Here is a 25,881-nt window from a genome sequence, read left to right as displayed (position 1 = left end):
ACAAACAATGTCATAAGATGGCAAATACAATAATTTACTGTCCCTGTTACATGGCGGCTGATCTTGTCCCGGACCTTATTCAATCCAATTGGAGGACATTTTTGGTTGCTGTTCTTCTTTAAGTCAGCTACTGACTTCTACTTACTGGTTTTTAAATCTTCTGTGATGGGTCACATGCATTACATGTCCAAACATCATACCTCTGCTGCCGGCTTTAAGGAGAGACATCTTGTCCTATTTATACACAATGGCAGGTTGGAGTAACGGCATGACATTCCCACCTCGAAAAGGCGATGTAAAAGCAGCAAGAGGCTTGCTCTGTCTAGAACCAAAAAATAGTCAGTTTACAATAATATTAAACAAAAAAACTGGCAAATACTCACATTTCAGAAACTGGACCCAACAAATGTTTGCCATCTTGCTAAAAAAAAAATCATTCATAGATTATTAAAATAGGTGCCAATTAGTCAGTCAATATGCAATTAATAAACTACTTGGTATTGGCATCTCTTATCTGGACATATACTGACAAGCCACCAGTATTAAAAGCTCAGTTTTTAATTTCTGTTGAATGTTTTAATTCATTGTGCCATATCATAAGATGCAGCCATTTGATTTACTGGCAACCTGTCCGCAGTGTACCCTGCTTTGCTCCAGTGTCCACTGGGATCAGCTCCCGACCACTGCGACCCTGAAAATGATAAGTGGTTAAAGATATTGGATGGATCGATAGTTGTATTTCATAACATGCATTAATCTGAAGCCCTGAGCTGCAGGCTTAAGACAAACAAATACAAAATCTCTGATGCTCTTTTCCTAAACACAGTAAAAGTAAAAAACTTCAGTCAGCTGAACTTTGGAGGAGCACTGACTCAGCATATTGCTCTGAAATATTCATGCATCAGAGTCATGACGGTAATCCCCATCCTAATCACAACATAACAGCAGTGATTGTGAAGGCACAGACACATACTGTATACTTACTTTCTTTTTATCCCATCAGAGGTGGCAGCGCTTTCACTGTAATGAAAAAAGATTTGCATGTCTTCTGTGAAGCAGATGGATTTATTTATGTATAGTATTATTTATGCTGAACTCATAGTCCTACTGTACCAAAAACATACTGTATGTACACAAACGCACACACACAGGGAGTAAGACGACTGTGTTCTGGCGGGGTGACAGTTATTCTGTCTGGCAGGATTCAGAGACTCCAGGACTAAATATACAGCAGACTCTCTCTTTACCAGAGTCACACAAATCAACTTTCCACCAGGTACGAGTTAAATTCAGCTCTGCTGTCTGCTGCACTCTGCTGCTTTATGTGAAGGTTCAGTGATTTTTAAAATGTGTGGTGTTTGTGGAGGTCATTTGTCTTCATCCTGGTGTTCATGATTCTGCTGTCAAACTCATTCTGCGGTGTGTTTTAAGACCTTTAGCACCAATGCCGCAGATACCAGCTTTCTGATCCTCACGCCAAACATTTTAAGCTGAGTCTGTGTCACTGAGGTGATGATTCAACCCTGTGGCAGCTTGACAGGTTGTAGTTTTGTGACGCGTGTGTGTGTGGTTTACCAGCTATGCTGGTGTGAGTCCCTTCACTCCTGCTGTTATTCAGCTTCTGACCACTCTTCCAAAGTTGTTTGTGGCTGTGACTCGTAAATCAGATGTCAGCTGGACTGTGTGAAAACCTGTTAATGCCAAAAAAATATGTGACAAAACACCCGTACTTATTATTTTCTGTGAAAGCCCACACGCTTGCTGCATCGTGATGCATCAACTCTCCAGAAAAGCCGGTTCCACGCTTCTACTGCCGTTTGAATGACACGTACAGTATGCACAGTGAGCATCAGTTAATGTAATGTAGCGTGATTCAGCCAGTTTTTTGCACCTTAGTGTCTCACTGTGACTGAAATTGTTAAGTTTTTGTCAAAGTTTAGATGAAAACTTTCAAATGACTTGCCCAGTAGACAGGGTTCCCATGGATCCATAAGTCTTAAAAAGCATTAAATGAATGTATCTAAAAATAAGGCACTAATCATATTTTCATTAAAGTATTAATTTGTTAAATTAAAAATGCTAAGACATGGGAAGTAGGAAATTCTGAAACTTTTTTTGACATTATGGTGTATAATCTCAGGATAATTTGTAACTTTTGTTTTTTAATAATTGACCTAATGCATCTCAAATTGCTACACAGATAAGGATGGTGGTAGCAACAACGCAGTTTGTCTCCAGCTGGGATGCTTATGGTAGAGGATCCACTGTCTACTAGCTAGGTGTCACAGTACACTGGATGACGTAAGGAAGTGCAAATTAAACGAAGATTTTTAACCAAGACTTTGTGGCATGGCTGAGACCCTTACAAGGAAAGCTGTACATGATTTAGGATTATCTCACTTGAATCAGATGTTATGTATGAATATTATTTTAATAATATTTTTTTCCCAAATAAAGTTTTTGAGTTTGAACGGGCTTAACAGGTCGTTCATTGTGACACTGGCTTTCATGTGATATAGTAAACAATCTCACAGTGCTGACAACACATTGCAAATGTGCAACGACAATTTTTGCTGACAGTAGATATCAAACAAAAGCCAGAGACTGTATCCTATTAAGTCGCTGTGAATTGTAAATTTACCATCTTCAGCAGAAGAGAGAAGATAATGTTAGCTCAAGGCCTTACAGTGCAGTCTCTCTGTCCCCTCTGTGCTGCTGTCTGCATGTCCGCATGTCTGCAACTGCTTGTACAAAGAGTAGCGAAAGTCAAGAGGGCTCACTCCGCAGCAAAATCTTCAAGACCAAAATTTTCCCAGAAGTGCACTGCACACCACACCAAAAAGCAAAAAAAACAAAAACAGAAAAAAAACTTTACTTGTCTTGAAGCAATCTCAGTCGACTGAGAGGTCTCTTACTGATGATATGAATCTCTGCTTGTCAGGGGGCAGCTCGGATTATAAGGCAATGCATTATAATTAGCGTGATGGTAATCAGGACAGTGGAATCACACATGCAGAGTGAGAAACATGAAATCACCAAGACCACTTGCCAACAAACACCAGGTATTTTTCAGCTCTGTTCCACCCTCGTTGTCACCTCAAGACAAAAAAAAGTAATGTTTTATGTAATGATAAACATCTTGCCAGAGTTGTCCCTAATTCCACGTAATTGATGATGGTTCATGTTTTTTTCCTTGAGTTGTGTATATTGTAAAATTGGTCTCAAATTTCATTCCAAGTGGCATTTAAAAAGTCTTAAAGTGTTAAATATAACTTGCCTTTAGCTGTAGAAACCCTGTATTTATATGTTGGTGCCCTCTTTGAACAGATTTAATTCAGTTTTCATTTTATTAGTTTGCTCCAAATGTATATTTGTGTGATGTTCGTTTGGGTATGATTTCACTGATGTAATCCGTGTCCTTGAGTGTAGGTGGTTACAACGGCCTGATACAGACCTAACACAGAAGCTTTGGCATAATCACTGTGAGGCTCAGGCTGGGGTCTGTGGTGCAGTCGGCCGTGGTTGGGAAGTTTTCACTTACAGTTTAATTTCATTTTCAGGGCAGTGGAGTGGAGCCTGAGCCTTAAATCCATGCTGACGCTGCTGACTTTGTTAAGGACTGATGCTTTGCTGTCGGAAAATAGACACTCACACAGTCAGTGACCCCATCCACCTCTGCTCTCCCCCTCAACCATAAACAGTGTTATAATGCTTGCCGTGGCAGCATAAGTGGACCTTGATTGATCAGTATTGATTAGAACTGTATTTGTCAGACAGTAATGGGCTTCCCCCTCAGGACATTATGTCTGCTGATTCCCGCCCGCCTCCACCTCTGACCCCTCTTCCCTTTCTCTTTTGTCCTTTTTGTATTTTCCCTCCCCCTTCTGTTCTTGGGCAGCTTCGACCTCTAATCAAAGTGCACAGCCTCCGTCACTTCGCCTCCAAGAAGGAGCTGGATGGAGGCAGGTCATGAGGAAGCGATATGCGTTTCTTTCTGTAGACCTAAGTGTGCGGACGAAGAAATGAATCCATCAGCTGCTTTGATTTCTGGTTCAAAATCTTAGCCAATATTACAATAGGTGATGTTTAGCCAGGTGTGTGTAAGCCAGCGTGTGTGTGCATGTGAACGTGTTTACAGTACAGATGCTGTAGAGAGAAAATCCCTCGGGCATCTTTGTTCAGACTCCTCCTCAAAAGCAATAGACACGTCTGCGTGGATGACCTGATGGGCGTGGAACTGATTACAGCTGCTCTGCAGAAACGCACGTTCACACCCTCAGTTTTTACTACCACACACAGGCCACGTGACAAAACATCACATCACAATATAACAAATGTGTGCACATCAACCTTAAGTCATTTGAATAACTGCACCAAAGATATGCTGGAGAGCAAGCCTTTCCTTTAAGAAGTCGAGATGTAAGATGCATTTTAATGAATGTCAATTGCTCCCATTTTTTCCCCACAGAGTAAAGAACTGAGCCTTCCCTCCCTGCGCTGTGACGTCAAACCTCACCTGCTCCCCCTGTATACTGCACAGCTGAAGGCCGAACAAGGTACATTTGATGTTGCACATCCGTGTGTGTGAGTGTGTGTGCAATCATTGCTTTTTATTTATTAATCTGAAATTTGTTTATATGGACCTGATAGACTACAACATTTATCAAGCTTAAAACCAAACATTTGTTTTTGGGCTCCGTGATTCACTTTTCTGCAGTTGTCTTGCTTCTCTATTTTCTTCTAACCAAATTAATCTGCAAGACTGTGTTTTAATCAGTGGCTACGGTTACGTGCACACCAATATTCCACTATTATTCTGAATATGACAATGTTCTGAATTTGATGTGGGTCATATAAACAACATTTTCCCCTTAAGTATTCCTAATTAGGCCTTTTTCCGAATGCAGCATTTTCCAATTTTGACACGTCGGATATGCCGATATTTTTCGGGTTTTAGGCGCAGTATTTTAGCATGCATTCAGCTAATTCGGAATATGCTTCTCAGTTGGGTTTTTAACCGCAGTTTACGGCCTCTTGTTTGTTTACAGTTGGATCTCGTCAGTTAGCATGCTGGTAAAGAAATACATGCAGAAAAGCCCACATTTTTGGTAGGAAGAGAAAAAACAGCTGTTTTTAAACACTATAGAGGGCTTGGATATTAATAGGTTTTTGTGTATGAACAAATAATCACAGTGCCAACTTTTCAAGGAAATTGTGAAAAAACTATGATGCAAATTGACAAGCAGCTCAGGCTGTTCTACTTTTCCATATTTTGATGTGATGTGATCGATGTGCATGTTAACATATTCAATGACTGTATATAAGATAACAAACATGTCTCTACTTCCACCCTCTGTAAGAAAAAATGTAGCCAAAACATTGTGGGTATGGCTGCTTCCATCTTGCACTGGTGACATAATTTGAATCAAGAGTCCATGTAGTAGCAACCTCTGTGGTATTGATTTCCCACCCATTCACCTGTCAGACCAATCATTAGCAGCACCACTGCTCACAAGAACACCACTGGCACACACAACTGTCAATCATCATCTTTTGGAAAATTTTAATTACTTTATACATTTTTTTAACACCTTGGCATCAGCAATATTTTGGGGTTGTCTATCCTGTTCCAGTGAACACAATTTCTCAAGAACACCACAAGGAAATTTCTTTAAATTTTGCACCAAGATCCACTTGGACCTAGCGATAACCTGATTCAGTTTTGGTGGGCATAGGTCATAGGTAAAGGTCGCTGTGACTTTGTGTCTGTCGTATTCTTGTGAACACGATATCTTGAGAACACATCATGGTTTTAAATTTTGGCACAAATGTCCACTTGGAGTCAAGGATGAACTGATTAGATTTTGGTGGTCAAAGGTCAAGGTCACTGTGAACTTGCATCTGTCTCTTTCTTGTAAATGGGATAGCTCAAGAACAAGCATAGAGAGGGCAGAGTCTATGACCCATATTGCAGTCAGCCACCAGAAGCAATCGAGATGTTTTGGCCTCACTTTTGGGGAGCTGTCATGTTGTCCATCTTTATTATACAGTCAGTAGTTTTAATCTGCCAATTGCCACTAATTTTAGATTCTCTGTGTCTGGTTTTGATTTGTATTTATTTCTCTGTGTGTGTGTGTGTGTGTAGGTGTAGGTGGATGCATGTATTTTGTCATTCTCTTGATAGATGTGTCTTCTTTATTCTGCTTGGGTTTAACTTTGAACATGACTCACTATACTTGCAGAAGGATTGGTTAGAAGAAAAGAGAGACTTGATAAAAGGCTAATTGACTTGATGACCTGGATATTTTCTGCAGCGTAGGGGGGAGCTGTCTGCTTATTGTAGATAAAACACTTCCTCACCTACATTTTTGTACTGATAATGAAAAGCGAGTCACATGTTATATACTTTCCTCCATGATGGAGAGCTGCACCAACGACCACTGTCACGTCACATCTATCTCATTAGGGACTCCCATAATGCAGTGCACTGGGTGCTGCAGTAATTCACTCTGATTTTTTCTCTATGTCAGTTTGTCATAAAATTGTTATCAGCAGCTTCTTCTGATTTACGTAATTGTTATTTATTGACTTCAGGAAGCACTTTGACCTGCCTCTGAACTGTCTACGCTAATGTTAGCTGTCTTTATCTTAAGCGTCAGCGAAGGTCCTGGCCACAAGAGCCAAAAGACTTAATCATATTTTATTTTACTTGTTGGTCTTTAAATTCATATGGTTTTCATGAAAATATTTTCTAGGTGTGTGTGGCTTTCTGATATACGACAACAGGAAGCAAAGGCTTAAATATAATGGGAAAAGAAAAAAAAAAACTATTCTCAGTGCAGGGGGAGGCAAAATAACGAGTGGGCATATTTAAAGCCGCGACCCTCAAAAAGTGTTAAAATTCCTCGAAGTTGTAAGAACACAATTGTACTACACCAACTTTCATGTTGAATTGTGCAGTTAATAAAATCCTCAAACAGAAGACAAACACTGAAAACAAATACAACAGCACAGCATGACGGTTCAGATAATGTGTTCATATTTTACTTCAGTTGATGTTAAACAGTTAATTGTTGGGATGCCCCCCTGAAAGTCGAAATTCCTATTCTGAGACCACTTGGTTGACAGAGATTCTACAAGCTGAGCAGTTTTGTTTGTTTGTTTGTTTGGTTTAGGATTTTTCTGCCAGTCAGTGTGACTTTGACATTTCAGTCCCCAGATTTAGCTGCAGAAAGTGCGCTCCTCATTTTCAGGCTGCTCTCTGGGCCAGGAAGCTACGGACCTCGACCCGGGGTGAGTCCGATGGAGGCAGCTTCCTGGATAAAGAGAGATGTTGCCCAGTCAGGCTCTGAGATAATGTTATCTTCTGCCTTTTGCTTAAGATGTGGTGAATGTATATTATATAAATATGGTGCAGTCTCTGGCTTTTGTAGTGTCTGCAAAAGTGTTATTTCACCTTTCCAATCTGTCTTTAGCATAGTTAGCACACATTAGCTCAGAGGGATAACTTGACCTGTTTATTGTATTGCTGCTGTCACCATGAACATCAGGCTAAGCACCATTTAAACCAGTGGTTCCAAACGGATCCAGCCACGGGGTCCAGATTTCTCCTTAGTCATTAGTTCAAGATCTACACCTAGGATAAATTACCACACATCACATTTTATTTCACGAAATGCAAACAACACGTGGGCTTAGAACACAATAAAATAAAACATATTGCAAGAATAAAGTGCAGTTACCTAAAACTTAGTAAATAAATAACACTGCTACCAAAAAAGTGCATACTATTGCTTCAAGACCAGTGACTGTGCAAAGGCACAGCATGTTAACAAGCCAAATATTACCAAGAAATGGGCAATAAAATCAGTGCTATACTGGAAAAAAACAGGTTGGCATAATGAATGAGTTCCTTAACAAAGCCTATAGATCTGTACTTAAATATATAGTGGGTTTTTTTTCCCCCAAAACTGACAAGTACACAATTCGATTGCAGTCCGTTTAGAGTGGACCTGCGTCCCACCTTTGTACCATGGCCTACCAGTTGGGAACCACTGGTTTGAAATCTAAAAGAAAAGAGGGAACAAATAGTCAATTATTTTTTTTAAATAAAATTATTCATCTGACATAATTCTGAGTCGGGTACAGCCCTATTGATTGCTCAAGGTTTAGAAACCAGACATGTGAGATTCTTAAACCTCTACCAGCTGAACTTTACCTTGTTAAAGTGTCCTTGAGCAGCCCACTGTATTCCCTCCAGCTGCTACCACACTGACCTCTGACCTCCCTGAATGTGAAAAGGAAATTTGTCCTGAGGGGAAATAGATTATGTATGAAAAATAACCAGAGAGATTTTAAAAAAATGTTGTAGCCTCAGCCTCTCCTATGTTTCTCATCTTCACCCCCTCCTCTCCTTGTTTTCCCACCACTGTTCATCTGCCCCACCTCCTGCAGCCAAACCAGTGAATGATAATGATGATGAATGGCAATGTGGGCTGCGATTCGTGATCCTCCAACTGCATGCAAATCGTTAGACTTGTTACGTGGATGTTTGAATGTGTGTGTGGTCTTCCTCCTCCTCTCGAGCTGTCCCAGTGTCATGGGACGGCAGTCTGACAGACAGACAGGCAGATGGAAGTGACACTAGTGACATCAGCGGGATTCAGCAAAACAATGTAGACGGAAATCAGTGAAGACAATGACAGCGGGGTCGGGAGAGACTCGAGGAAAAGACTGGGGAAGGAAAGTGAGTGGAGAGGAAAGCAGGGCGACAGGGAGAGAGCTAGAGCTTAGTTAAACTCCGGTCTGAGAGGGAGAGATGTAGCCTCCAGATAAACTAAACACACTTTCGAGCTCAATATAGACCAGAGTCAGAGGCTGCGACTGCATGTTTCCAGGGCAATGTTCTGATATGTCAGTGTTGTTTTCAGTGTTTCCTGTAGAGTTTTGGTGTTGATGGAGGGGTTTAGGTTGTATCTGATGCTCAAGTTTTAGACTTCCAGGATTACCTGCATTTAGTGTTGCTCATAAGGAATGTGGTGATGAGCAATTGTGCTATTAATGTTAGTATTTTAGGTCTGATGACTACGAATTTTTCTTGTGTTAAAGTAGGCAAACCTTTCTTTGAAGTTGGACACACACTTCACAATTTGGGCTCATTTCCGACCCAAATTTTGAGCTGCACAACTCGTTTTACAGTGAGACCGAATTTCAGCTTTGTTGGTTTTGGTTTTCTGCTCAGTGTACAATAGAGCTGCAACAATAAGTGTATTAATCAATTAGTCAATGAAAAGAAAATTAATTTCCAACTTCTTCAAAAATCTGTTTATCAGTCAGCCATTTTTGAACACAAATGTCAAACGTGCTGGTTCTAGCTTCTTTAATGTGAGAATTTGTTGCTTTTCTTTGTCATTTATGATAGTGAACGTAGAGTCTTGAGCTTTTGGACTGTTGATTGCACAAAGGATACAATTTGTAGACTGCTCTTCGGGTTCTGGGAAATACTGATGAGCTTTTTTGACATTTTCTTCACATTTAATAACTAAACATTTGATAAATTAATTATCAAAAAAGGCTAAAGGGGAGTGAGGACCAATCATAGCCCAATCAGCTGCTTCTGTCATACATTTAAACTTGTCTCTGACAGAGGTGGCAGCTTTTGTGCAAAGTGACAACATCTGAACGTGTCATGAGGACAAAGTGCGTTACAATGGACGGAAAATATTGAGGCATGGTTGGTTGAACTTTTACACAACAACATTTCTAAAATAGGCTTAAATCATACAGTCTATGCTCAGCTTCATAGCTAGGTTGGAGTGTGATGTCTGGTCAGAAGCAGAGCACAACATTAAATGTGTTTCTCAAATCTGTTATTGTAGAAAGGAAAGCAGGTTGCCTCTGAAATCACATCAGGGAAACACAGACAGACTCCGGCAGTCATCGTGTAACCACTCCTCATGAGCCTTTTATAACTGCCTCCCACTCCACAACACAAAGACACATCCGGGCCACTTAACTTCACTCTGGTATCAGACATCCTCACCTCCAACACTTCTTTATAAAGGCAGTGACCTTTTAGCAAAGCACTGATGTCTTTTCATTCAGACACTTGTTTTTTTAGACTTTTTGGTATCTCGAGTCCTCATAAGTCTTTTATATGCCAGATTTTAGTTATTGGTCATTGCAAAAGAAAGACTTTGCACATGTATTTCAGAACAGGAGCATAGGGACAAGTAGGAGACAATTTGCAGACATACTCTTGCACACTGACTAACCATCAAAAAAACCAAAACATTGCAATACTTTTTTTTTGTAAGTTAGACAGTGTGTGGGAGTTTGTTTTTAAGATACTGATCATTGCAATCCTTCCCTCTGTCCATACTGGCCTTGAAAAGATCAATTTGTGTCACAACTACACTGAAAAAAAAGTTTTGAAATTCTGCCCTATAGTTCAAATACTTCAAGAATGTAGCCTGACAAGGCCATGGGTAGGAAGGCTAAGTTTTAGGTCAGTGAAGTTCAGGTTAATTCTTAAGTCCTTCAGTTTGACTCAAGTCCAAGTCTGCTACTCTGCCTTTTATTTTCTTTGGCTGGTTAAACAAAACAAGTGTCTGCGTTGCCAACAGAACACACCTTTCAAACTGTCATAAGTTCAATGACCTCTCCAGGCATTTTTGTTTTATTTACCACTTCAGCTGGCTCTAACTTTAGTTACATTTATGGAGTTGAGGTCAGACCTGAGAGTACCTCCTGGTCTGTCTGCTCCATCAGAAGTCATAGTGGCACCAATGCTGGATGTGCTGTCCCTGCCAGCGCTGTATTGTGTTGTATTACAGTGTCGTGCTCTGCTCCTGTCTGCCATCTGCCAGTCATATGTACCACCATCTGTTCTTCAAACCAGCCCATAATCTAGCTCGTTCTCTGGCATCGTTTGCTTAATTTAAACACTTACAGTAACTGCTGCTGTTGTTTTATGTCCGGGGAGTTTTAAGGATTTTTAAAAACATGTTTTGAGCTGCCTTAACACAACCTCAGCAGTTTGCGTTTTTTTAATCATTCAGATAATTGTAGACTTACAGAAGTCTTTGGTGTTTGCACCAGCATCTTTTCATTTGCCCGCTGCCATACACCCCTGCTTCGCTCTCAGATATAATTAGGCTGCTTTCTGTTTTGGCAACGACAGAGACAGAAACATATGGCAGGTCTATCTCTCCTCATCTCTGATCCTTTTACGTTTGTGACAAGCTCTCTGTTGCTCTCCACGCTGATCTCAGGTCTCTCCACACCGGTCTGACATACCAGCGAGCAGCAGCAGCGTCGGTGGGCACCTCCTCCACACAGAGTACAGTCATTCCTCTGGAAGCTCCTCTGCTAACTCTGTCATTACTACCATCTAACTAACCAGTGTAATTACCAGCCTTGGTGTGTGTCTGTGGTGCAGAGGCCAAGCCTGCAACAGTCAGAGCAAGTCAGAGCCAGTGTAGAGGGAGGAGAGGGATGGAGCATGAATGGGAGAGACAGCGAGAATCAAAAACAAGAGGGGGTGCATCCCAGAGCTGAATAATTACTTTATGTGAGTAATTAAAAGGCATTAAATGTTGGCTCATTATCTTGTGAAGTCTGGGCCAAAACTGCATGTTTGCTCAATTCTTACTGTATTCAGCGGAGATTATTTTTTCTTCTGGTGCTTTTTTATCTGGATTATTTATACTCCACTTTACCCTTTACTCTGTGTTGATAATCATATTTTATATTGCTGGAGATTAGATTTAGCTCCCTGCTCTGCCCTTCATCCTACCAATAGAATAAATATGTGGTTTGCTGGTATACAGTTTATTTTTCCCCTCTTTTGTGCAGTGTAAGTCCAGTAGTAGCTCTGTACTGTCTGTTGGTATTTTGATATTTTCTCCATCCTATGAAGGTGTAACTTTTTATATATATATATATATCAGCATAGAATTATACATTTGTAAAATTGTAAACTTACTTTGTAAGTATTTGAAAGTGATGATCAGGTTTTCCTTCTGGCTCCAAAGGTGGTACCCTCCTGAGAACATGACCACAGATGTTGCATCCCTCTTGTTATAAAAATGAACTTTAAAAAAGAATTGTTGTATATTTTATGCCTCCAATAGCTGAGGCGGAAGGCATTATGTTTTGTATTGTCTGTCCATACGTCCAGCACATTCTTGTGAACATGAAATGTCAACATCGCCTCGAGGGAATTTCTTAAAATTGTGCACAAACATTCACTTGGACCTATTGATGAGCTGATAAGATTGTTGTGGTCATAGTTCAAAGGTCAAGGTCACAGTGACCTTGCATTTGTCTCATTCTTGACTCAACAATGAGCTGATTAGAATTTGGTGTTCAAGGTCAAGTTCACTGTGACCTTGCATCCGTGTCATTTTTGTGAATGCAATATCTGAAAATGGCCTTGAGGGAGTTATGTTAAATTTGGCACAAACGCTCACTTGGACTTTACTGATTAGAATCTGATGTTCAAAGGTCAAAGGTCAAGGTCATGGTGACCTCATACAGCATTTTTTTGGCCATAACTCAAGACCTTGAAAGTGTGCTGATTTTATAGATCTTGTGTCTGTGCGAAGCATCCATGCTTTCACAGACATGGATGTAAACGGTTTGGTGCAACTTGATTAGTGTGCAGAAGCATACAACTGCGTGGAGGTATATCTAGTTTTGTTGTAGTAGCAAAGATGTTCCTGGCCGAAACACTTTAGCACAACCGGCTAGCCCTCGCTTTGCTGTGGTCCATAACAGATATCTCTTTTCTTTTGGCAGTTTTGGCAGTGCCTTTTCTAGTGTATTTTGCTGATTATGATAGTGCCACCAAAACAGTGTAATGCCGAAATTGCAGTAACAAAGGATGGAAATCCCTCATGTGCAGCGCTTGTAAGAAAATAGTGTTTTCCAATATGACACCGTTCAGAGTTTTGATGAAATTGGACAAAGGCGGCTGTCTCAAAATTCTCTTTGCAGGAAAAACCCTGATCATTTGATGATTGTACAGATGCAAATACTTTTTTTGAGGGGTTAAAACATGGGGATGTTTCTTCCTTCATGACAAGATGTGGCTGTTATGTCTCAGCTCAATTTGCTGATAAAGACTTTTAGATGTGCTTGAAAGTTCTGATAAGCTTGGACCTTGAATTGAGAGTATTTTGTCACCCATACTGATCCAAAGGTCAGTAATGAACTTCCATGCTCACGTAAATTTCATTGCATGATAAAAACATTGCATAGAAGCATTACGCACTCTTAGGCAGATTTGCGATCATATTAAATCCATACTTTGTTTTTGTTTTTTTTACCCCTTTTGACAAAATGAATGTGTTTAACTCGTTAGATAAATTACTTTTATTTTCTATCGCTTCGGCTGTTATTCAGGTGTGTTTCTCTCTGATGGGCTGTGTGCTGACTGAAGTCTCTGGTAAAGATCAGCCCACTCTCTCTCATCAGGCACCTCAGACACATAATGAAGCCATTCTGCAGCTCCTGCAGCTGGGGCCGGATAATCTGGGATTGGGTCTGATAGTAGATCACAGGACAGCCCTCCCGGATGAGCAAGACTCTGTCAGAAAGCATGATCAGAGCGGGAACCTTTGGCCTGGAAGTGCCTGTGGTTCTCCAGAAACAAAGACATGATACATTTGTGTGGCTGTATGACTATAGGGGGATTTTGTTTGCTGTGAATTGAGTTTTGTGTGCATGCATGAGTGAATGAGTAATGCAGTCTTGAGGCCAGAAATGAATTCAGCGAGGACTCATAAAAGGCATTGTGTATCATAAAACACACACAAACCACTGTGAGCTGCCCTGACACAATGAAAAGCTCAACATTATGCAAATTGGACTTCATAACGAGATAGTCACCCCAGGAGCTGACATTTGTAGGATTCACAGAAACTGAGGCAGCTGGAGAGAGACAAGCACAGATTTGTTCCTAATGTTTGCTTTCTGCAGGCTGGTAAACTTACTTGAAAGAGTCAAATGTTTAGCACAGCTTTTCAGGCAAGTGTTTCTAAACCTCAGTAAAATGCAGCAGAGGTGAAACAGCAAAGACTTTAATATAATTAGATGCAAGTCCAAATGATCACACAGTTTGTGTGTGTGTCTGTGTCTGTGTCTGTGTCTGTGTCCGTGTGTCTGTGTCTGTGTCTGTGTATGTCTGTGTATGTCTGTCTGTCTTTTTTTCTGGTTGATTCATATGATTTTAATTCCTGAAAGCTTTTGTCTGAGGAGTAAAAATGTTACCGCTCCTGTCTTATTATTCATGGGAAATCGTTTTACAGTTGTGAAATATTGAAAGGTCAGTGACAATCTGAGTAAAAGCTGAGCATACAAATTAGGAAACTGCTCCAGTAGGCAGCATATTATGAAATGTGTGGTCAAATCACATGTTGTGATGCACACAAACAAGTGCAGGAAAAGAGTGACAGGAAGGTTTCACAAATGACCAAAAGCTAAAAAAAAAATGAAAAAGTGACAATAGCAAAACCAAAAAGAGCACATTTTTAAAGATAGATGTGCAGGTGATATGCGTTTACACAGCAAATTTAGTGTAGATATTTGAGTGAGTTCGGTGGTTTGAGGAAAGACTTACGTAGATAAAGGAGCTTTAATTTAGGAATGGAGAGCTAAAGAGAGAATGAGATTAGACAGAAAATGGAAAAAGAAATTCAGGAGAAACGAAAAGTGTCAGTTTGACTTCAGCAGGGATGGAGATGGATTGAGCACATTTACATTTCAGACATTTAGCAAAAGCTCTAAAACACACCCCACCCCGACTGTTACAATTTTACATATTGAACTTTGACTGTAGTCTGCTGGTCTTGAGAAGTGTTAAAAAGCACTGAATTCATTTTACCCCAAAAAGACTAAAGTAAAATATTTTCTAGTATTTATCATAGGCTGTAAAGTTAGTTATAAAATGTTTTTGTATGTGGTTGCAGTCTGTAAAGAAACATTATACACAAAGTGTATACACTTCTGAGAGTGGATTATGTGTGTGATATAATCCTTTTTTCGTGGAGTTGCCGTCACACTCAGACCGACACTGTCATAGCACTGGCTACAATAGCGCCAGTTGAGGCTTAATGTAACTGCCAAGTGTGTCAACTTTTGCCAGAATTTAAATAAACTTATATGAGTTAATCATTCTTAATTAGATAATCCATCCATTTTCTGCCATTTATCCAGGTCCAGGTTGGATTCCTTCATGTATGTCATTACAAATTTTGATACAACTGCTTGCAACCCCAGTTCCAAAAAATGTTGTAATGCTGTGTAGAAAATAAATAAAAACAGAATGGAGTGATTTAAAAATCCTTTTCAACATACAGTGGGGGAAAGTATTCAACACATACATTTTTTTTTCCATTACACATTTTTCCAATACAGCTATTGACATGAAATTTAGACCAGACATATGGCATTAACTCAATAAAACCACACTGGTAAAGAAAACATTTCAATCCAGAAAAATGATGTGTAATTAAGTGGAATGACACAGTAAAAAAGTGTTTAACACATAAAACACTCTTTAAATCTGTAATATTTTGGAGGTCACTTCGTGTCCTCAATTCCCAAACATTTATTGAGTGTTATAAAAAGAAAACGTGATGTAACACAGCATCCCAACCTTTTTGGTATAGGAGTTGCACATATGTGATGAGATAATAATTCTAGTCCATATCATCCCAACTGGTTCTCCAATATACAACAGATATTAAACTGCATTCTCTGTGGTGTTAAAAAAGGTTTTAAAAGCCTTAAACTTAACTGAAGACCTCACAATACAGAAACAGCATGTTTGCATGTAGACCACTGTCAGCATACTGTCATTTCTCGCTGTGATCATAATGTGGTTCATCCAGAAGAGTCATAATCAAGTCGTAATATTCTCCAATATGAATTCCCAGCCGGTCACTCTAAACAACCACAACATTCATGGGACCATGACTTCAGACTTTTGTCCGGACTGATGACGACGATAAAAAAGAACAATGACTCAGCTGTCGGGAACTAAACAAAGAGTGTAGCACTTGTACACATTTTAGCTTTTTAGATCACCAAACATTAAGAACGCATTAATATAAAACTAAGAAGCTCTGACAGTACTCCTGTTCCCGGGCAGCGCCTGTAAAAATCATTACATTAAACCTCTGAAGACACCAAGATGCTTCCGAGTAAACAAGAGTCTTTACAGGGCTGGTGGGTCTTGAAGACGTGATGCAGTGTGACTGTCATATTAAAGTACGCCGCTGTGGTTCACTGAGCAATGAACTCCTCTCCTCCTCTTTGCTCTTTCTTGACTCTGTCCAATCACTCTGTTTCTGGATTTACCTCACTCTGCCCCTCCAGCTGTTGGGTCACTTTGTGCTTTCCCCCTTTTCTCTTTCTCATCATCAGTTCATCTCTCCCCGACTAAAAGTTGTAGATGTGTGTTGTTTGATTGTAGAAAGAATCAAGTAGTTTCTTTCTCAGCTTTAAATATACTACATTACCACTGTGGGCTTCCTCATGAATGAGGACATTATGGTTATTTAAAAAAAAAAAAAACATCTGAAAAGGTCTGTAATTTGCATAGACTCATAGGACTTCATGGCTTTATTTGTAATGCATTTCACTTTTTAAATACAAATCAGAAGTCATTGTACATTTTTATCAACTTTGTATTACTGCTTGGTTTTGAAACGTTGAGCAATCTTTGTCTTTACCTTTTTTTTGTATGAATGATGATAGATATTTAATAGTGGAATAGTGGAATAGTGGAATCATTATTTTTGATTTAATCCATATCACCCAGCCCTAAAATGATGACACGCTGCTTCACAATATCATCAGCGTCCATATTTTGTTATTGTTTTGATTGAAAAATGGCATAAATCAATACTGTGGGTGTAAAACCTTTACAGACATACTGACCACAGTTGAGATTTATTTTTTGTCTATATATTATGTCAAGATTATTTGCTAAAACATTCACAAAATGTTTTAAACAGTCTGCACAAAGAGTTTTACATGCTGCTGACCAAAATTGTTACTTCTTTGTCTTTTTATTTATTATTTATTGACAGTATTTTGATTATAATTGTTTTGAATCTACTTCAGATTTGAGAGATGTTCTATCATTTGACAAATGTTTGTCATATTCTGACAACAGATAATAGTTTAAACCACATTTAACCCTATAGTGTCTTTTATATAGGAGCATAAGTCATCCTTTAAACTTATAAAAACATATATTTTTTTTACTTTTTTAACACAATAATTATCAGTATCGACTGTTATGTAAATTCTTATCGTGATAACATTTGTAGCCATATCGCTCAGCCCTAGCAGTGAATCTTCCTCAGTGATTAAAGTGTTTAGAGTGTGTGTGCACTCTCTCTCTTTGGATCTGCATCACTTTCTGGTCTGATAATATTAGCTGAAGTGTTTCGGTGGTTTTAATCTGCAGCAGAGCGGCCACAGCCTTCATGTCCTCTGGGTATATGAGTGCTTGTGTGCGTGAAGGCACATGCACCCGAGTGCACAGAGTGTGTGATAATAATATCCCTTGTCAGCCTCCTGAAGATTAGCCTCAACGGAAGAAATCCTCTGTCATATCCCCTCACCTCTCTCTCTCTCTCTCTCTCTCTCTCTCTCTCTCTCTCTCTCTCTCTCTCTCTCTCTCTCTCTGTCCTATCAGTCTTACATTGTTTTACAGTTGAGTGACTCGCTTTTTTCTAAATTCAGAGCTAAGTTTATTGCGTCTGTGGAGAAAATGTGGGTCACATAAGCCCTGTGATTTGAAAGATGTTGATTTGTTTTTTCCCCTCTCTTCTCAGATCTGCATAAGAAGAAGAAGACGACGGGTCCCGACTCCAGCTGGTCCTCAATGGACCAGTGAAATCGTTCCCACCCTGCCAGTTAAAAGCGATGTTTTTGGGAGCTGGAGGCCGTAACACCGTCAGCCGAGTGTGTGTGGGGCCTCTCCTCTCCCTCTTTCCCAGCACTCCTCCTGACATGGGATGCCAGCCCCTCACCGTCCTGCCCTGAGCTCGCCTGGGGCGCCATGAACAGCTACAGAGACAGAGGGGTCACCTGCACCTCCTCGGACCTCCTGGATGGAGGCGGAGGAGGTTTTCCCCAGCACACTCCATTTCGTCACACCCCCAATGGCCACCCAGCTCCTAGCCCAGCAGACCCGGGCATCCAACCACGCGTCTCCGTGCCCAAAATGGGTGTTCGTGCACGGATAGCAGAGTGGCCTCCACGCCGCGCGCAGTCCAGGGAGTCGCTGCTTGAAAATGGACAGATTCGCCATGGAGATGACTGCTCCACTTCAATTTCCTCATCAGTTTTGTCATCTGACGTCGGGTTGGTGCGGGGAGGAGTCACCAGGTTGCCACGACGACGGTCAAAGGATGTAGAGTTCAGAGGAGGAGGATTTAGCATTGAAAGAAGTTTGCCTTTTAGCTTGCGAGTGTTTCCTCCACTGAGGCAGCGCTCAAACAGCGAGGTGACGCTGAGTGAACAGGATGAAAATGAGGTGAGTCTTCAGTCTTGAGTCGCTCTGACCCCTGTAGTGTGATAAAAATTGTGCTGCCTTTTCAGTTCTGTAACATTTTTATTTACACTAACTTTGCATAAACAAACCCAGAGAATCAAACATGAGGTTTTACTTTGACTCACAAGAAAACTTTTGTGCACTTAATTTGTTAAATAATATTATGAGCATTATTAGTTGTGAGTGCAGCTCAACCTTATAGTAACAAATGTGCAGAAATACGGACAAAAAGGCATCTTGTAGCTTATTATCAGGGGGAGAGCTCACTGCAGGGCCTCTGTAAAGGCCCTCAACTCCAGTATGGCATGGGGGAATCAAAAGAGGTTTGACGGGCGTGACATGTAACACAACAGCGCCAGTCTTTAGTGTGACATAAAACATACTTTTTGGCAGCCCTTTCTGAACGATAACAGTGGCAATACATCACAATAAAAATCATTTATTGTCTCTGTTATACGGCGGCTGATCTCATCTTCTGCTCGGAGGTTATAGAGCTCCCAAATATCACTGTTTTCCCGATTGCAGAGATTTATTGCCAATGTTCTGCAATTGTACCTTGAGGGAGCAAAACGGGGCGTTATTCCCGCCTGAACAGGCCATGTAAAAGAGGCTAATGTGGTGCAACCGTGCTTGCATTTGTACTTGTATTCTTCATGGTGATGCACATACGTTATGTGAAAAACATGGTTACCAGATTATCTTGTATAAACATTTGCATTGCACTGCCTACACAGATCGATTCAATCACAGTTTATAGCATGTTTAACAGCTTTAAATTTGTGCAAGTTCACATATATACTATCATAATAACCTGTGTTTGGTCTGCTTTTACACCACAAGCATACTGCTACATACTTCAGTTGACAGCTTTAACACCAGTGTAAACTTATAGAAATGAATGGGCAAAAATACCAGAGCTTAAAATGAACCAAACACATTATGTGTGAAAGCATCCAAACTTTATGTTTTTTGTTTCCACAAAAATAATATCAAAAAAGAGGTGTTTTGTGTCCACAATGCGTCATCAGAAGCTGATAATTCTCCCCCCACTCTCTGCTCCAAGGTGGAGGTTCGAGGAGGTGGTGGGATGGGGAACCTGTTCAGAGAATATGGCAGCACGTCCTCCATCGACATCCAGGGCATTCCTGAGCAGAGTTTCTTCGACATGCTCAGCCAGTTCCACCAGGAGAGGCCTGACCAGCGCAGCTCAGCGCCTGTACGCCTCGGGGAGCTGCTGCGCTCCCCAGAATCACCACCAAGTGCACCTCACCCCTCTGCTCCTTCACCTGGTCCTACAGGGGGTGACGACAGAGGGACAGGGAGGAAGGATGGCGCCGAGAGAGTGAGGAAGAAAAGTGGAGGGACGGAGTCGTCATTGGGCACCTCCTCTTTGTTCAGGAAACTAAGGAGCTCTAGTCGAGGCGAGCTGGACGGAGGGAAAGGAGACTCTAATGAGGACGGGGGAGGCCGGGGATCAGCAGACGCTACCTACAAACCGTGGGTATGTCCAAAGAGCTTTGTCCACTTCGATGCTCAGAGCATCCTATTTGACCTCCACGAAGCAGCGGCGCAGCGGGGCTACGCCGCCCAGAGGAGGAACACAGCCACGGGGGCATCAGCTGCGTCAGTGTCCCTGTCCGTCTCTAGATCCTCTGCGATAAATGACCCAGTTTACTCCAGCATTGAGGATCTGACCCTTAGCCCTGACCCTGGCTCCATGACACCCTCCCTGGGCATGGACCCTCTGGAAGGGCCTCCAGGAGCCCAAAGCTCGAGCCCACTGCTCCTCTGCTGCCCCCACTTCCTCAATGAGACCGGGGGCTACGGGGAGCGCAACATCAGCTTCCTCAGCTCATCAGCAGAGCGAGGGGGAGACGGAGGAGGGGATGGAGCGAGGGGTTGGCTGAGGAGGAGTAACGCCAGTGTCTCAGTGCTGGAGGTGCCTATTGAACAGCAGGTTACGAGACTGGACAGACTGAAACTGTACAGCATCGAGCACGTAGACCTCGGGGCCAAGTACTACAGAGACTACTTCCATGGGAAAGGTAACACACTGACACACATTTACTACTTTAATCATAAACATTTGTTGATGTTGATGCCAGCTGTGTCATATAATGAACACAGAATCAAACATATTGAAGGAAATTGTTTATACATTAGATTATGGTTTGCAGTTTTACAATCTACATTTTTAATGGTGGTTTATGAACACCTAAACAGTTTTTATTACAAGGTACAAGGTAGATTTGTTTGTCATTTTTTAAAAACATAGTTTAGAAAAAAAGAAATTAAAATTAGTCTCTACATCCTGCTGCATCTTTTGAAAGAGGAGTTGAGGAGTCTCACAGCCTGGGGAAAGAAGCTGCTCTGTAGTCTGGCAGCGGATACTTCTGTATCTTTTCCCAGATGGCAGCAGGGTGAGCAGACTGTGGCTGTGGTGGCTGCTGTCTTTCAGTATCCTTTGGGCTCTGTGCAGACACCTCACTTCACCGAGGTCACTGATGCTCTGTAGATGGGAACCAGTGATGTTCTGGGCAGTTTTAATCACCTGCTGTAGAGCCTTCCTGTCCTGGGCTGTGCATGAACCATGGCAGTTCGTGATGTTTCCAGTCAGCATGCTTTCTATTGCTCCTCTGTAGAAGTTAACCAGGATCTTGATCTTCCCAAGGTTCCATAGGAAGTAGAGCCTTTTCTGTGCCTTTTTAACCTGGATGGTGATGTGTGATGACTAAGACACAGTAGGTTCTCAGTGATAATAATTCCAAGGAGCCTATCGCTGTTCACCTGTTCCACCTCAGCTCCACTGATGTAGACAGGGGTGTGTGTCTTTGCTTCCTTCTTTCTAAAATCAACAATCAGCTCCTTGGTTTTACTGACATTGAGCAGTAGGTTGTTCTCTGTGCACCACTCTGCAAGATTGTTGATTTCGTCTCTGTATGAACTCTCATCATTGTTTGTAATACAGCTGATGATTCCAGTTAGGGCAAATGTCTTCACATAAGACATGAAAAACCATTAGGTAAAGGTATCAGTAGCATAAATTGAAAAGCAAAATTTAAAAAATGTCTAAACATTTGCAAACAGTACCTTACATGACATGAATCAGTATTGAAAATAATTTTGAGTTGCACTCTCTGCTAGAATGTTTATTTCATTTATTTATTATTCGATCATCAGAATATCAATGGCCAACTTTTGTACTGAATAATTGTTTAAGTAAAAATGCAAACCATTACCTGTCATATTTTTGAGTATATATACATGAATTCCCTGTTGTCGCCCTTTTGACGTTTGCTGTCCCAACTAATTTTGCCAATGGGCAAACCCAGTCGCAGCAGCCCCGAGCTGATCAAATGTACGCAGGGTCATTTGTAGAACAGCCTTGACACCTCTTGTGGTCCTCCCCTGGTACTTCTTTTTTGATGGAGGGGTTTAAAAAGCTCTATTTTATGCTTTTGTATACACTCGGGTATCTTATTTACAGTCAGAATACAGAAAAAAAAAACTCCTGGTGTGATTTAGTTTATTTTTATTGTGAATCAGAAAATGGTCGACGGGCCACCAGGCACTTTATCATGGGCCAGATTTACGTTAGACTTCTTTTTGATGGTCAGCATGGTTGTTATTATTTCTGAATTCTGGCCTTCTGGAAAAACACTGGACATACGTATGTTTTAATGCCCATGTAACAGCCTACATTTAAATGGCAATAAAATTAAATCAAAAACTAAAAAAAATATGCTAGGTTAAAGGAAGATGCCATCTACTGAGCAGAGTAATTAATCAGAGGATTTGTGTCAGTGGCAAAGGAGAAAAAGGACTCAGTGTGCCAAGCTTCACCATAAATTACCAAACTCGCTATCCACCGTCTTGCTCGCTGCGGTGGATTTAAGAGTATGTGAGGTCTGATCTACAAGGAGACCCACTGTGTGTTGAAGGTCTTGCTGGAGAACATGATCCGTGATGCCGTTGCCTATCTTCACTGAGAGAAGGTGTGACTGCAGTAGATGTGGTGTACGCTCTGAAGAGGCAGGGATGCGCCGTGTACGGCTTTGGTGGATAAATAGATCCCTCTGTAATCAAATTCTAAAAATCTGGTTTGCAGGTTAAGTTGTCCAGCAGCATATCTTACAGGTCACACAGTATTAGACTATTTAATATGCTGTTAATTAATTATTTATTATTAATTATTAGTTTATTGAATATTTCCCACCGAACATTTTTGCAGTGCCTTATTATGCATACTGATTGCATTTTCTGCTCTAATTTGGTCCCCTCGCTGTTATGAGTCCATGTGAATTAGACATCGAAGATCTCATTTCCTCCAGTATCATTCCCCACATTTCATCCTGCGGCTGTTAATATCCAGACCCGAGAGCAGAGCAGTGTGGGCCAAACTGGCAATACTCCCAGAGTCTTTATTACATATGTACCTGCCACTGGACTGTTGGCAAACTCAGAGCCGATGATACACCACCTGCCTTTCTGCTCGATCACAAACACCACTTAACATAGTCCGCCCGTGTAGCTTTGTTTTACATCTGGTTCTCAGTGTCAGAAGTAACGCCTAACCTCAGAGAGCAAAGATGCATAATGTGTGCCTGTTGGTACGCACGTTTGTTGGCATTTCTTGTCAACATCACCTCTTCAGACACTGCGGATGAAACTTCCTCTCGGCTAGCATCATCTGGCTGCACCCTAATTAGTGACAGATGCTGTTAGGAGCACATGTGTGCAAGCAAGCGTGTGTGTGTGTGTGTGTGTGTGTGTGTGTGTGTGTGTGTGTGTGTGTGTGTGTGTGTGTGTGTGTGTGTGTGTGTGTGTGTGTGTGAGAGAGAGAGAGAGAGAGAGAGAGAGAGAGAGACAGAGAGAGAGACAGAGAGAGAGACAGAGAGAAAGAGAGAAAGAGGCCTGCAGTCATGGAGATAAAGGTCATCATTCCAAAAATATGTTCATCTGCTGACTCGTTTCCCCAGAACGCAACTGTGATTGTGTGTGTGTTGTGTCAGAGAGCCTTGTCAAAAAGCTGGCATTTTCACCACAGGACATGGCATGGAAGCTAAGCAGACTCCGAACGTGTATGTCACCCCGGCTCTTCCCATCAGACGAGGGATAGAAGAGGAATACTTGTCAAGCAAGATTCCTCTCCGAGTGTCTGGAGAATTTGTCTTTCGACTCCCACACTGCCTGTGGCGTTGGCATTATCACGGCTTAGCTTAGGAGCTTTTGAAGAGGACATGCAAGATGCTTGTGAAGTGCGTTGATAGCTTTGTCTGAGCCTTTTAATGGATGAATATGTTGTGTGCCAGCACAGGTAACAAACCTCAGAATGTTAATTTGCGACTTCTGACATCACTTTCCTGTATTTACAAGACTGAAGGCATATTTGTTCCTTTGTAATTTTATTGTTAAACAGTCAAATCTGTTATTGAAGTGAAGCTACACTCCTATACACAACATTTTCAGCATTTCTGTGCTCACACTGCTACGGTATATAGTCCTTTAATCATCACCTGTCTTTAGTACAGGGTTCCCACAGTCATGGAGTACTTTAAAAAATCATGGAAAATTACAGTCACATTTTCCAGGCCTGGAAAAGTCATGGAAATAGTAAAAATCCCGAAAAGTTTTGGAAAAGTAATATCATTTTGTAGTGTGTGATGAAATTTTTAGCATCTGTGAACAACCCCCAGAGCGATTCAAAACAACTCCAAAGGGATGCAAAACGACAAAACAACCATAGTGAAATGCAAAACAATCCCAAAAAGAGATGCAAACCCCCCCCCCCCAAGTGGGGCAAGAAGAAAACATTCTCATTTTGTGTTCTTAAAACGTCATGGAAAAAGTTTTGAATTGTGTGTGTGTGTGTGTGTGTGTGTGTGGGAACCCTGTTTGTAGCAGTCGTCATTTTCTCTCGGTCATGCCGTGTTTTGGCTAAATTGATTCTGCAATTATGTGAGTATTGATTACTAGATGTCATTGTCTTAGTCCTTGACTCAATGCCCTTCCACTGTCAGTCCAGAGTTTTTTTCCAGCCCATCTCTCTCTCTGTCTAACTCTTATCTGTCTCTTCTTCATCTTCTGAAGGTTAAATGTTTAAACCTTTTCTCTCTTTATTACATTAAACCTCAGTGTTTAGGCTGCAGAAAAACTTGTTTCTCATTGTGTATGATTAATCATCACCATAGTCTCCCAAAGACAGAGTTGATGATTAACGGTCCCAAATCATTTTTAAATTATGTTTACTTTCATAGAAGTCCATATGTGCATTTCTGCATCAATTTTTGGTGTAAATGTCTTAAATTTTATCAAAATGAAGGTCCTCTGCTACTTTCATGTTTTTATGGGGGTATACAAATGCGTATGTTTTGAATATTGAGGGTTATGTGTCCCGTGCATCCCCCGTAAAATCTTCACCGATCTATGTTTCTCCTTAGCACAAACCTCAACACTTATCTCGATCTCTTGTTGTCCTCCACCAGAGCACTCAAACTACTTTGGGACAGACGATAAGCTGGGCGCTGTGGCTGTGAGCATCCGCAGGGAGAAACTAGAAGACACCAAAGACCTGAAAGACCAGTACCAGTACCGCCTCATCGTCAGAACAAGCGAGGTATGAACCATCTGCCGTTTGTGTGTGTTTGTTCTGAGTGATGAGACACTGGTGAGTCAGGACGAGTGTGCACACTTGTGTTTATTGCTTACCTACTTTCATTTCACTCAGCCCTCCCTTTGTGTGCCTACCTGTGACTCTCCTCACACCCTCTACCCTGGTTTTAACCTTCCCCCTCACTCCCTCACCCCCTCATCCCCCCTCTCTCCTCTCTGCCAGTGGAAAATTCCACCTGCCCAGTCTCATCACGTTAAAGCCAAACCAAACACTGGCTGCTGTGGCTAAAGCGTTTGTCCTCCTCTCACTGGGAGCACACCCGACCACTTTTCCACTTTGATGGATCAAATACTGGTCATGTATTGAGTGATGGGCTGGTGATCTTGGACAGATACTTAAAGTTCTCCCTGAGATTTGTTCAAAGTCTATAAACATCATATTCATTTACTTTCAGAGATTCTGCCTCTAAAGCACCAGACTATAACAAAAACTTTAGCTAAGTATTGACAGACAATGAATTTGCAACTACTCTAATACAGTTTTCGTGTGGTTCCCTAAAAGTCTTATAGGGCATTGAATTCATTATTCTAAAAATAAAGCCTTAATTGTTATTAAATATGTCTTTCAAAAGTGTTAAAATGCTCAGTTATGGGAAGAAGGTTTTTCTCTGACGTTGCACTGTAAAATCTCAAAA

The 25,881-nt window shown here is 41.1% G+C and overlaps 1 protein-coding gene across 2 annotated transcripts in view; it reads left to right on the top strand.

Annotated features, from left to right (window-relative positions):
- The window catches only part of sipa1l3 (signal-induced proliferation-associated 1 like 3), a 96,724-nt gene that overhangs the window by 37,402 nt on the left and 33,441 nt on the right, over nt 1-25,881 (top strand). The window contains exons 2-5 of one of the 2 annotated variants that reach the window (XM_042486354.2): nt 4,469-4,556; nt 17,853-18,556; nt 19,638-20,619; nt 25,060-25,190. In XM_042486354.2, coding sequence (XP_042342288.2) covers nt 18,080-18,556; nt 19,638-20,619; nt 25,060-25,190 — 1,590 coding nt within the window. In that variant the 5' untranslated portion in view covers nt 4,469-4,556; nt 17,853-18,079. The remainder of the gene's footprint in view (nt 1-4,468; nt 4,557-17,852; nt 18,557-19,637; nt 20,620-25,059; nt 25,191-25,881) is intronic. The other variant, XM_088078964.1, reaches the window with a different exon arrangement.

Source organism: Plectropomus leopardus, chromosome 6, assembly GCF_026936395.1.
Source record: "Plectropomus leopardus strain MGB_pleo_1.0 chromosome 6, ASM2693639v1, whole genome shotgun sequence".
Taxonomy (NCBI): Eukaryota; Metazoa; Chordata; class Actinopteri; order Perciformes; family Serranidae; genus Plectropomus; species Plectropomus leopardus.
This window is presented reverse-complemented; position numbering and strand designations above follow the sequence as displayed.